This window comes from Loxodonta africana, chromosome 10 (genome assembly GCF_030014295.1).
Source record: "Loxodonta africana isolate mLoxAfr1 chromosome 10, mLoxAfr1.hap2, whole genome shotgun sequence".
NCBI lineage: Eukaryota > Metazoa > Chordata > Mammalia > Proboscidea > Elephantidae > Loxodonta > Loxodonta africana.
Genome location: NC_087351.1, coordinates 21,950,975 through 21,965,108, shown reverse-complemented (window position 1 = coordinate 21,965,108; position 14,134 = coordinate 21,950,975). Strand labels below are relative to the sequence as shown.

Below are 14,134 nucleotides of genomic sequence, written 5' to 3'. Positions count from 1 at the left end.
GGCTTAAAATCTCAGAATGGCCTTACATTCCAGTTTCCTCGGTTCCCATAGCTAGTTAGTAATATTACTGTGAGTTGCAATATGGAGTCCTCCTCCTCTGTCCTATTATTTCTGCCCACACTATTTGGGTTTTTGCTACCTCTTGCTCATTGATTGCAGTAGGTTCTAAACTGGTCTTTCCAAGTTTTGACCTGCCCTATGTAACATAAAGTCCCTGAGTGGTGCCAGTGGTTTGCACTCAACTTCAGACCTGAAGGTTGACAGTTTGAACCCACCCAGTGGCACCACAGTAGAAAGGCCTGGTGATCTGCTTCTGCAAAGATTACAGCCAAGAAAACCAAATGAAGCAGTTCCACTGTGTAACCCGTGGGCTCAAGAGCTGAATCAATTCAACGCCAGTGGGTTTGTCGGAATCGACTCGACGGCAGCAGGTAGCGGGTTTAACCTAAATCGGTTCAGTTTACTTCCCGACCTGAAACTCCTCAACAAGTCCCTGCAAAACATTGAATGCATAAAATTATCATGGCATAAAATTCTACACATTCTTGCCCCGAGATTTGTTTGGAGCGTTAAATCCCTGGTCGCCTTAATGAATTCTGTCTTCAAGCCAAAACTGGACTACCTGCTATTGCCTGACCATTCCGTGAGCATTTCTGTATCTGCTTCTTCTGCTTGGAAGGTCTTCCAACTGATGCTCGTTGGCACTCACTGGAAATGTACAAATTCTCATTGCTTAGAACGAGCGTGGCTTAATTCATGGGGTTTACTCAAGGGCTGTCTGCCTGCAGCAACGTAACAGTTGAACTTTTGCTTTTGACGTTTTTTGTCTAATGCGATGCTGCTGTTTAAAAACTTTTTTTAGAGGTAAGACTAAAGGAAATGGTGTCATTGAAAATGAGGAAATTCATTTGTTACACTTCATTATCTTTTGGTATGGACTATTCAGGCAAACTTGATTGTATTGAATATATGGCCGGGGACATGATTATTCACCTCCACTGACTAAACCTTGTTTTGTTTTGTTTTTTAATGGGAAAATGTAGAGGGGAGGGGAACAACCTCAATTCAGATACCCGCCCTCCCCCCCCCCCGTGATATGTTCATCTGATGACATTCTGTCCCCTTGTAAAATCCCTGTGTTCTCTCTCTTTTAAAAAACTATTCCGTTGTGGTAAATACATATAATAGAACATTTCACATTTTAGCATTGTTTTACATGTACAATTCAGTGACGTTAATTATGTTTATCACGTTGTGCAACCGTCACTGCTATCTCTGTCCTAATTTTTCCATCATCCTTAACAGAAACTCCTGCCCCTTGAGCAGTGACTCCTTCTTTCGCCTATATGCTCATTTTCAAGAAACTTTTCCTGACACTCAGGCCAGGGTTTTGTTCTCTGGGAGTCCTGTGACATCTGTCCCATCCACAAACCTTTATTTTATGTCCGTTAAATAGCAGGTACTATGCTAGGTGCTGGGGTTATCAAGATGCATAAGAAACCATCCTTCACTACAAGGCTCACACAGCACAGGAGGGAGTCTGTGAGTTATACAGCGTGCCATAATACAGGTTCTTAAAATCTACTGCCCTCACCCTGGGTCAGATATGAGTGAATGCCACAGCGGAGGACAGGAGTGAGAATTTAATAAACCCAAGGCCAAGGGTCCCCTTACAAGGCAGGGAACATTTGACCTGGGCCTTGGAGGATGCGATGTGGGAAGGGCGGAAGCCATGGAGTGTCCGGAATGGGGAATTGCCCAATGTGGCTGGAGCATAGGGCACATGGAGGAAGTAGTGCAAGATGAGATTGGAAGTATAGCTTGGGGCCAGGCAAGGAATGGGCTTAAAAAGCAGCCCAGGGAGTTTGGAATTCACCCAATATTTAAAGTAGACTCCTCTGAGTTGCTTTAAACAGCAAAGCAAACTTTGAGACTCTGTCTTTAAAAAATAATAATAATAACTTGGTGGTATGATAAGGGATGGATTGATGGGAAAGGCTAAAGTAGAAATTAGGTGACTTCCTCAGTGGACCCAGAGGTATGCGTATTTCTCTTAAAACATTTGATACATTATTTTTTGTGATTGGAGTTATTTGTGTATCTGACTCTGCCCTCAATAATACTTCCTGAAGTTGGACCTTCAGTGAAGTCTTAAAGGACAGAATGGGTTTAGTAGCAACTACTCTTATCTAAAGCATCCCAGAATTCTTGAAAGTTGCATTTATAGCATAACTCAACTACTCAGCATTTGCAGTCTTTTTTTTTCTAATTCTTTACATGTGTTAAGAGAGATAAGGCACTAACAAACATTAAAGCACATTAACAATGTGTATGTCTCAAATCATAGTAGTCATAGTGCATAGTTACCATTTTGAGTTCATAGCATGATCCATGTGATTTGCTAAGCACTTTGTACATAGGACCTCAGTACTTGCAGTACATTGTGTAAACCCCATTTTACAGATATGCTGAAGCTTGGACAATTTAACCTACCAGGATCACATAGCAAGTGAGTAAGGGATTGAATATTCTGACCAGGACTTCCTTACACTCTCTTCCCCTCTGCCCTTAGCCGTGTTGGCCTTTTTCTGTGCCCATTTCTGTTCCTTCATCAGAAAAAAAGAACTGATGCCTAGATGTCCTTCTCCCAGGTCTTCACAAACTGACCTCTTTGGGTTTTAGCTTAAACGGCACCACCTCAAAGAAGCTATCCTTGACCATCCTATCTCATGTTGTGCCTTTTCCTATTTTACTTCCTTCATAGCCTGTCATCATTTGAAATTATTCATTTATTTTCTGTTCCACACACTAGAATATAAATTCCATGAGACAAAGTACTTTACATGCCGTATATGCTTCTGTATCCAGAGCATTTTGGAGCAGTCTCTAGACATCGGTATACGTTCAGTAATTATTTATTCGAGGGATAGGTAGGTGAATGGGTGGATCAGTGTCTCCAAGGCCCATGTTTAACCTCTGGTCTGATCCTCACTAGGCATTTTGTTTGTTTTTCTTTCTACTACCTAGCACACTGGAGGAAAACTTGCTGACCAACTACATATCTCATGAAACTGTGTATCTGAGATCCAGGCTGATGAGCTTTTTAAAACCAAAGATCTACTTACTGAGAAAAGATACCCACAGATCATTCACTTTCTCATTAATTAAGATTCCATGATTATATCGTAAGCTTGTAGTTCGTGTATAGCACCTAGGATGTGTGACTAGTTAAAAAAAAAAAAACCCTGTTGCCATCAAGTCAGTTCCCATTCATAGTGATTAGTCTAGATGTAAAAACTTCAGATAAATTATTTTTAGAATTTTATCTTCTCTTTTGCATTCATGTTAGCTGATTTCTGTAGGAGAATATTGGAATTTCCATAAAGCAGGAATTGTTCCTGGCCATTTTGTTTTTGTCTTAAAGCATTAGAAGTTTAAACATATATAGTCTGTCTGATAGATTAGTGAGTTCGTATCATCTCCACACATAAAATAACAGTCCTGGGAGGGTAAATTCTTTCATTTTTTTCCTCAGACTACATTTTTCTTTAGTGGTTTCAGATTGGCCTGTTTGGAAGTGTAATTTTCCTTTTGTCTTGGCGGAATCTGAGAGGACTCACTTTGTCATGAGCATATTAACCCCTTCTTTTCTCACAACCCCACATATCTGGGAATAGCTTGCTGACTAACTCGTAAGTTAGAGAAGGTGGCCTGTGAAGGAATTTTAAGTACATTTCTCAGTGTTTTGTATAGAGTTTGACCTCAGCTCAGTTGATTAACTTTGTTAAAATGATATAAAGGGGCTTATATGATTCTAAACTACAGAAGAAGCAAAACAATCCACAACCAACCAACCCTTTACCTTGATCCCTACTTTCTCCAAAAAGCACATGTAATACCAGTGAACAGAGTAATGGTGGACAAGCAAAATTTTAAGACATTTCTAAATATCACCGGTTGTTTCAATAAAATTAATTAGCCTGCCACAGAGAAAATTTACTAGCGTGCTGGTTAATTTCACAGTGTAAAGTCAGAGAAGAGAGGTAGAGTTGAAGGAACAAACCTTATTAGTTTTGAATAATTATTTAAAGATGTGGACTTTGCCCATTCCAAACATCTTTGAGAGTCAAAGCCATTATGGCTTTAAAATCTCAGTGTTTGTGCCCCAGTACATATGGGTAAGAGCCTCCCTAGATGAAATAATATGCACATTAATTAATAGCTAAGTGAGTTATTTAAGATACGGAATAACAAGAATCCTAATAAAACCGTAGGAATGAGAAGTTGCCTTAAAGACTGGCTCATGGGAGGTTTCCATAATCTTAATTTGCCATTGATGCAATTATTGTTTTTTCTTATCTTTTTAACCCAAACAAGATGTTGGCAATGGCCATGGAAAGGTGCCTCAAATCACATGCCCGAATTCATTTAATTTGCTAACATTGTCTCTCCCCCCACCCTTTCCTCGTAATGGGCAAGAGTCGGTTCTGGTGCATTAGGCACTAAATCTCTTCAATTACCAGCTGGGAAGGAAGATTTAAAATTGTGCCTCAAACTTACAAACTGATTTAGTTTTAAAGCACAAACACTTCTCCTGTGGAGCCTAAATTAAGCTGCAGAAAGGACACAGAGCTTGAGGAATTAAACAAGGCAGGGCCAAGGCTCAGGCCGTTGATAGGAACCATTCTGATTCTTTTCATTTGTGCCCTCTGATGCAAAACGAAGGGGAGTTGGAACATGTTGAAAGGCACAACATGTGTAACAAAGTGTGTTATCATATTGCTTGGAAGCTGAACTTGGAGAAAGTGTTGGTATGGGAGGTCTAACCAAATCCCTTTTCCTTTTTTCTTCTTCTTTTTGGATGTCCGGCAGCCATTTTCAATGTGGATGACTCTGTGGTGGATCTGGAGACGCTGGCGGCCCTGTATGAAAACGTGAGTGTCAAAGACATACAAAGCTGACACTTCTGTCCTGCCACATCTTCACCAATCAGAAATGTTAAGGTCTAAAAATTGATTCTACGTGACTCCTTCCACCTGAAAAATCACTGAGCCATTCATATTCTTTGGTAGTAAGGACTCTCACCTTGCATAAGAAATTTCAGTACAGAAACACAAGTTTGAATGAGACTAGGCGTGAGAAGAGGGCTGGGTTCCTAGCTTCCACTGTGGATCTGGATTAGGAAATCTCATTGCACACCTACAGGTGATTCAAGGTGAAGACCACTTACATGCCATGGAACCCAGCCCTGTTACTTACCATCACAGTGAAGTTAAGCTACCTATTTAATGTCACTATACACTTGTGTCTCCTTTCGAGGAGTGGGGGTGTTAGTACCAGCTTGGATGATTACTACAAATCGAATGAGCTGATGACGCTGAATGTGGGAAGCAGTATAGAATGATGAGTGTGTATTTGGGATCTTAGGCTTGAAGTCTAAGTGGACCAGTTACCTGAACTCCCTAAGCCTGTTTGATCATTCGTACAATGGGGATTGTAATGAGTTCTACCTAATTTTTTGTGTGTATATGAGTATTAAATGAGAAATCAATATTTAAAGCAGTAGCAATGTGTTTTGAAAAGTCAACAGCACTGTACACATATAAGGTCTTTTGATTTGGATTATATGTAGAAATAACCAGTAGAACCTCTAGGCTCTCTTAAGATGACACAGGAGAGTCAGAATGCCCACAGTTGTTACCTGTTCTGATGTACTAACTGTGAAAACACAGACTGAACCAGATCCTCTTCTACTTAAGTAATGGTGTTTCCCAGGAAGCTGCCTGGGGCTCTGTAGTGTGCTGTGGTCACTAAGAGCTCAAAAAATGATTCATTTCAATATTTATGGCCCCCTGGTACCTTAAGTCTCTTCTGTAGAAAATATCCATAGTGTAATATTCCAGGTCTGGTGGGATTGCCAATTCCCTGCTCATTTTATATATATTGTTGTTGTGTGCCCTTGAGTAGATTTTTCGACTCGTAATAACTCCATGTGACAGAGGAGAGCTGCCCCATAGGATTTTCTTGGCTGTGATCTTTACAGAAGCAGATTGCTAAGTCTTTCTCCTGTGGAGCCACTGGGTAGGTTTGAGCCACCAACCTTTCAGTTAGCAGCCAAGGGCTTAACCATTGAGCCACCAGGGTGCCTCCCTTTATATATACCAGGAGCCGTTTGGTATATCTGGGTGGGAACTCCTCACTAATTTCTATTAGTGAGGTTTCTATGAATAGACAGGAAACCACACAACATCAAACCACCAGGGACTAATAGTGCGTTTATGGAGCACCTGGAGGGCAGCCCAGTATAGTAGGGGAAAGTGGGACTTACCAGTTACTTAGAGCAAGCCCTAGTGGAATCATTTATAAAATGAGGATGAAACAATAGATTTTAAAGGACTTCGTGAAAGTCTTCTAGATACGTTTTGTCATTACTGTGGGCACAGCGCCATGCACATGGTCAGTACTTGTTAGCTCATAGTAGAGGCAAGCTGCACACAACTGAAACAGTTGTAGAAATTGAGTGAAGAGAAACAAAAAACAAAACTCATTGCTGTGGAGTCGATTCCAACTCATAGCGACCCTATAGTACAGAGTAGAACTGCCTTGTAGGGTTTCTGAGGAGCGCCTGGCAGATTTGAATTGCTGGCATTTTGGTTAGCAGCCAAACACTTAACTGCTGCACCACCAGGGCCCCTAAATTAAGAAAGTGTGTGACTAAATGCCAAAATAAGTTATATAATGAGTGCTTGCCAAATGCAGAAAAAGGGACAATGGTGACTAGAAATAAAAGAATCGAGGATCTGTGTAAGTCAGGATGGCTGTTCTGAGGGTAAGGAAACAAATGCTATGGACAACTTCCCCTATATCTGTGTACAGGGGATTCCAAGATAGCATCAGATGCCCTGGCCTCTGCGTCCAGCTCAGGTCACTTGTTAGGACCGTTTGCATCAGACCAGTGATTCTCAGACGTTAGTATGCCTCAGAAGCATGGGAGGGCTTGCTGGGCCCATCCCCGGAATTTCTTTCTTCTGTTTGGGGTATGGACAGTGATTTGCATTTCTAACAAGTTATGCTGAAGCATTTCTAACAAATGACAGGTGATGCGTGACAGGGGTCAAGGGACCAAACTTTAAGATCACTACTTTGTGCAGATTCTCAGTGGCCTTTTTTTTTTTTTTTCCTTCTCTATTTCAATACAGAGAGCCCAAGAGGATGAATTGGTTAAAATAAGAAAGTATTATGAGACATCCAAAGAAGAAGAATTGAAACTGCTGGATAAACCTGAACAGTAAGGACACTTGAACACTTTTCTGTTAGGCCAAGAGGAGAGCTGTGGTCTGCATCTTCCTGCCTCCGAGCCTGGAATAACCAAGGCTAAGTTGTGCTGTGAGCTAAGTCATAACACGTCATGCCCGTGACCTATTGCATGCAGCAGCATGACCCGGCTGCCAGGAAAACAGCCCTGAGATCTGAGCTGCTGGATATTCTATCTCACCCCCTCCCTCTGCCCCCTCATCACTCCCCTTTCTTGTTCTTGCAACTTGTTAATTCCTCCTAGACTAAACATTTTGGCCAAAAGGGTAACCAAGGAAGGGAGAAGGCATTGCTCTGTTTAAGGTTCTGCTGATGCAGTTAAAAAGATGACATCAGAGCCACAGAATTCAAATTAATTTTCCTAAATGCCCTATCCGGTAAATGCAGCCTAAATGAGCCAGCGTTCCCTCAGTGGCTCCACCTGCTATGCCCAGTTTAAATGTGACTTTTCCATCGTCCCTTTGCACGTGCTTGTTCTTCTGTCCCTCCTCTATTTAGATCTGTTTACTATATTTGAAGTGTCATCCACCCTCTTCGTAATCTCAAAACTCTAGCACGTGACTCCTATCCTTGGCTGGACTTCCTGGAGCCTGCAAGCCACAGATCAGCCCCTGGACCCCACCCAGCCTTTCAGGACCCAGAACTCTGTAAGAATTAGAATAGGTCCAGAGTGACCAGAGGCTCCATTGCTTGTTGCTGCCTTGAATGCCTCATGTCCACTTCAGATCACTCCTCTCAACCTGGAGATGAGGCACAGAGGTGGAAAAGAAAGAAGAAATTGAGTGATCAGGTTCAGGGTAACATGCCAGCTCTAGAGGTGTCCAAGGTTATGTGGAGTGCACTGACGCCTTCATACCTTGCCCTTGGGTTCTCTAAAGCTGCCCCACTACTGGTGGAGGCCTGGACATTCAGGCCCAGAAAAACGTTTCTAAGTGACTAGTGGCAGTGGCATCTAGGTTTACTTAGGTATTGACAACCTTCATGATGACGTTGGGAGCCTTGGATGAGTCGCTCTCGCATGGAGTGTGGGCCAGAACCCATCCCCCACCAAAGTTAGTTCATGGTCTAGGAATTTTGTGAATCAGTGCAGATGGGGTCCTTATGCCCCTCTGTTCAGTTTCCTGAAACCATTCTCTTACCAACTCCCACCCCCACCAATCCTGTGCTCTGCTCTTAATATAGTAAGTTAATTCCTGCTAATGTGCTGATGACTGATAATGAAGTGACTAGTAATGGGATATTTGGACACCAGCTAGGCCATGGTGAAGTGTTTGGGGACAATTGGGCCTATCGAGCATTTCACTAGTGCCAGCTGTATCGAGTTGGGCAGTCATACTCTAAAGCCAGCAGTTGGCAGACTTTCCTTGTAAAGGGCCAGATATTTTAAGCTTTGTTGGTCATACAGTCTGTTAAAATACTCAGCCCTGCCATTATTTTATGAAAGAAATCATAGGCAACACATAGAAAAATCAGCATGACTGTGTTCCAATAAAACTTTATTTATGGACACTGAAATTAGAATTCCTTATCATTTCCACATGTCATAAAATGTTATCTCCCTATTGATTTTTTCCCCAACCATTTAAAAATGCAAAATCCATTCCTTGTTCATGGACCATACAAAAACTTTTTATAGGCTGGATTTGGCCTGTGGGCTGTAGCTTGCCAATCCCTGTTTCAAGCCATGGGAGTGGCCTACCCAGCAAAGTGAACAGTGGGGGAGGCATTGTGCTATTCTGCTACCTGAAGTATTCCCCTTTGCCTTTGTAGCATTATATTTCAAGATTAATTTCCAGGACACAGAATGGTAGTAGCAGGTAATTAACAGACAACTTATTCTTGCTGTTTTCTTTATTGATGATCTTGATAGAAAAAAAGTTAGTATTGGTCATCGTAATGGCTCTCTGAACAAGTAAAAGCCATTGCAACAAAGAGGACTCGTGTGTTGCACTGGTGAGGTGATGTGCTTGGGCCAAGTCACATGGAATGAATGCCATGTTTGGTGCACAGTGAAGCATTTGTTTGACTTATACCAGAGGCTGATTCTCTGGCAATTTATTTGCCATTAGCTCCAGTAAGTTGACTATAAGCAAGTTTTACATACTGGAAAATATGAATCATTTATAGTCTTAGCATTGCAATTTCCTGAGCCCTGCGGTGCCCGGACCTGTAAATTATAGTGTGGAGAGGCTGTCCTCATCACTCACCTCATCAGCTCTCTTACACCCCAGTGCCAGATTTAGAAGACCATTTCTCACAGAGATGTCGTATGCCTAAGACCAGCCTGACAGAAACCACCTCCTGCAGGGATGGTCCTCGACTCTCTTCGCTCCATGTCTTGTGTTGATGGTAAAGTGAGGCAAGGTTCTGCTGGGTTTGGGGTGCTTCATTCAGAGTCCACAGCTGCCCTGGGGCCCCCACGAAGAAGACACATTGACTTGTAAAACAAGGCTTGATTAGTGTACTCATCCACAGACAGACATAGGTTACAACATGAAACGATGCTGTATGCACAACCTCAACTAAAAAGACACACCTGAGATAATACCACTCAGGAGTTTAGAGAACGATAAACCAAGTGTTAGCTCCTCAGAAGCAGTGGGTCACATTGCATCAATACACTTATCAGCCGAGGAGCTGCTGTGGAATGTGTGACCCACAGCTCAGAACTTCTCTCTTATACACAGACTGAAGTTACAGGCCTAGGGAAGTAGGTCTGCACTGGGGAAAGAAGGGAAAGATCCCTTGCTTGTGGCTTCTTGGGGGGATATTTAGTCCTCTCTGTTACTGCCCATAGGGTATAAAGATAGGCTAACCCAAGAAAATCAATCTATAAATATTTCTAAATTCCAAAAAAAAAAATTTTTTTTTTTTTTTATGCTTAGGGATATTTAAGAGAATTATTCTCTCTGCCTATAAAGGTAGAGTTTAAAACAGTTGGAGAGATAAGATAGTTATCAGACCCTTGCTTCACAGCCTTTGAGATAACCTATACTTCTGGGACTTGCCCAGATAAATGGGAAAGGAGCTATGATGATCTTCCTCAAGCCTTTGCATGGCTATTTTTGGGTAAAAATGATAGAAAATCATATTTTTCCAAATTTTCTCCTCCAGTATTTCATATCTTCCAAGCCAGAAACCCCCAAGTCATCCTAGATTCTTCTCAAAAGGCCTTGATTGTTCGTTACTCTGGGTCTTGTGCTTCGATAGCTTCCTCATCCGTTTGCTCCTTTACGTTCACCGTATAGGCCTTCTTACTTACCTCTTGGAACATTTTAGGAAAGGCTGAATAGGTCTTCCAGCCTCAAGTCCGTCACCACCTCCAATCAATCAGCCCAGCCACTGCCATGGTGATTTTCTAAAACAAAAAGCTTGAAGTATCACTTTTCTTCTTAAAACCCTTCATTCATGCAGAAAATTTTTCAACTTCTTATTTTAGAACACAAAACCTCTTTAGCACCCAGCCTCTACTCACTGCTCCCACAAATATCATTCAGCCTGCCTGTGCTCTGCTCGGCAGTTTCTCACATTTGCCATGCACAAGGACCAGGGGGCTGCAGGAAGCCTTGGCTGACATCCTCCCTCCAGGGCTCCGCCTTACATGCCGGTGTATGGCATCTCAAGCTCCCATTATAGACTCCATCAGCGATGCCACTTAACCACTCACTCTCCATGGTAACCATTGGTTTGTTTTTCAGGTTTTCATGAAGGGATTGTGCGTTAATTAGGATTATGTCCCCAGGTCTTAACACAGTGCCTAACACACAGTGAGTGCTTCACTGAAACTCCTGAGGACTGATGCTGTCTAGAATTAATTTTCAGTGACACATCTCCTACAGTCCTATACAAAAGTAATGCAAAATTCCTGAATTTCCCTTCCTCCTCCAACTCTGTTTATATGTTTCTGACCCTTCTCCTTGCAGAAGACATTGGAATTTAAGCTCCCCCCGAAAGCCTGCCCAATCTCAGTCAGGATTTAATCTTAGGGAGCCCTGCAGTGCTGCCCCTTTTGCTTTTTCCTGGACAGCAGAGGTTGGTGAGCCAGTGGTCTTCATATTGGTCCTAAACCTCCTGTCTTGATACTAGTTAAAGTAATCGTGCATCCAGCATGTCTTCCTTTTTATCCCTGTCCTTGTTGATGAGCTGAGGTGTGCTGATCTATGTCTTCTCTTACGCCATCTCAGGAAAACGCTTCCCTCACTGTGTGTCCATTTTAACCAGGAAGCATACATCCGTTCAGGTTCTGCTTGGGCAGTAGTGTCTTATGGTCACATATGAAAGGAGAAAAATGCAGGGTGCTACCTTCAAAGCAGCTGTTATTAGCATCTGATTATAACCACAGGACCAAGTGCCACCAGCTCCACGAGCTTTTTATTTCCCACTCATTTGTGAAAACTGGTGATACCACTAATTTCAGTCCCTGGGAATAGTTGTTTAATGCTGCTTTTATGGGGAAAAAAAAAATTCATGCATAGAGCAAAATATGTAATTTTTTTCCTTGTCCTAGTACAGAATTTCTGTGGGTTTCCGCTTTCATATTTCATCATGTGATTTTCGTAATAGAGCTGTAGAGCTTTAAAATAAGGTATGTTTTCTTTTATTTCTTGTTTCGTCGTAAGTGTCTTTAAAAAAAGAAGAAAGGATTATGATCCGGCTATAGTGACCCTATAGGATAGGGTAGAACAGCCCTATAGGGTTTCCAAGGCTGTAATCTTTACCAAAGCAGATTGCCACATCTTTCTTCCGGGGAGTGGCTGGTGCGTTCAAATGGCCCACCTTTCAATTAGCAGTCAAGAGCTTATAACTGCACCACCAGGGTTCCTAGAATAAGTAAGGAAAACAGCTGGTAATTAGAAATTTATTAAACCCAAGTCTTCCTAAAGATAAAAGAGGCAAAGAATACGAGTCAAGGACGTTTCATTGGATATGCAAAGAAGGGTATTCCAACTTTGCTCCTGTATAAAAGCATTCTTGGTGAAAGACTGCAGAATGTCAGGGCGATGAGATTATGCATTGACCGAGACTTTCAGAAATAATTGTTAGCCATCTCAACTCTGAAATGAAATTAATGGCTGCTAGTTGATTCTCTCCTTTGCTAAATTCGTGTCCAGCAGTTTCCACCAATTTTAGTTTATACCCCTTCTTCTGATGCTTGGACTGGAGAGTATATAGCTGTTCCAACGTAATTTTGCAGAGGGCACCAGTGCCCGACCGCTTAGACAGTGAGCTACTGTGTGCAGGGTCAGTACCCACCTTTAGCCTTTAAGATCCGTCTTGCCATAGTTTTTAAGAAACTTTAGATTGTGTCCACTCAGTGAGTGCCTGTTCTGTTCTAAGCACTGAGCTAGGAACTATGTCTGTACAGCTGAGTTGCAGTAGGAAAGTAAACCCATATATGGGAAACTCATTCATTATTGCCTCAAGTCTTCCCTTTACCCCTTTACTTCTCCTGTATAAAGACACCCTGAGAGAATACCGTGTTATAAAGAAAGTTTATTGTGTAATTTTTCTCATACACTAAAGACTAGAGTAGCACGAGATAAGTTGTTGTGCTTCCGTATACTTTCATTAACTTTCTGTTCCTAAAATCATTTATCTACCATCTATTTATTCATCATCATAGAAACCCATGAAAAAGTAGCTCTGTTGTTAACCGAACACATACCCTCAAAGTTTCTTGAGTCTGCCTATAATACCTTTTGTTTTTCCAGCTGGCCTTTTTCTTTTCCTTGAGAGCCTATATGAAGCTAGATAATTCATTCTTATCTTTACAGATTTTTACACGAGTTAGCCCAGATCCCCAATTTTGCTGAACGTGCCCAGTGTATAATCTTCAGATCTGTCTTTTCTGAGGGTATCACCTCCTTGCACCGAAAGGTAGAAATCATCACAGGAGCTTCTAAGGTATGTTTGTTGTTTAATTTGAAAGATAGCCTTGCCCTCATTGGGAGTAAGGGAGGAAGTAGGGAGGGGGAAGAGACCGACTAGAATCCCCTGCAGAAAACCTTTTGAACTTAAGAGTATGTGTTTTTCTAAGTATAATTATGATGGTTATCCTGCTCAAGTATGAGAATGAGTGAGTTTATAAGAGAGAAAAGGAGATGGAGACTGAGATTGGGGAAAAGAAGGAGGAAAAAATGACACTTTAAGAGATTTCTTCTTAAATATTCCACAAAGGTACCAATGTACATTCCGGCCTCTTAAAACCAGCCCAAATTGTCTAGCTTGTTTTCTGGATTGCAAATGAGATTTTGCATTCTACCCAAACCATGTGTCTACATGGTAAAATAAATGATTCTAGAGAATTGACTAATGAAATAATGATAATAAATGACTGGCAAATAAAATTTTGTTGGCTCAACCACACTGGCAGTCATTATGAAGTTAAATTCTAGGGTTTGGCTTTTTCCTCACAACGACCCAGTTCCCTAAGAAAATGAGATTCTTCTTTCCAGATATTGCGGGTATTTAGTTACTTTTCTGGGAGCATGGTTTTTTGTCCTCTAAAATATTAGAGATTTCAATAAAGAAATCATAAATATTACCAAAGTATAGTAAAGTTCCCCTCGTATCGCCCTGAAAAGGAAGAGCAGCAGTCTGCTTAGAGCTGAATTTTGCTTTCTTTCTTTACCCAGAAAGAAAAGAAAAGAAAATCAACCAAGACCATAGGGAAGGATAGGGATGGGGAGAATTCCAATTTGAAAATACCCACTTGGAGCAGAAAAATGAGAGGGAAAACAAATGAGATTGGGAGCTGAAGAAAACTCTAAGCAGCTTGAAACTGTACAAGTTAATAGGCATATCAGCAAACACTTAATAA

General features: G+C 41.5%; 1 protein-coding gene across 1 annotated transcript in view; it reads left to right on the top strand.

Moving 5' to 3' along the window:
- Positions 1–14,134, top strand: part of LOC100656530 (formin-1) — a 381,454-nt gene that overhangs the window by 197,547 nt on the left and 169,773 nt on the right. The window contains exons 7-9 of the mRNA XM_003418636.4: positions 4,873–4,934; positions 7,200–7,288; positions 13,089–13,218. Coding sequence (XP_003418684.1) covers positions 4,873–4,934; positions 7,200–7,288; positions 13,089–13,218 — 281 coding nt within the window. The remainder of the gene's footprint in view (positions 1–4,872; positions 4,935–7,199; positions 7,289–13,088; positions 13,219–14,134) is intronic.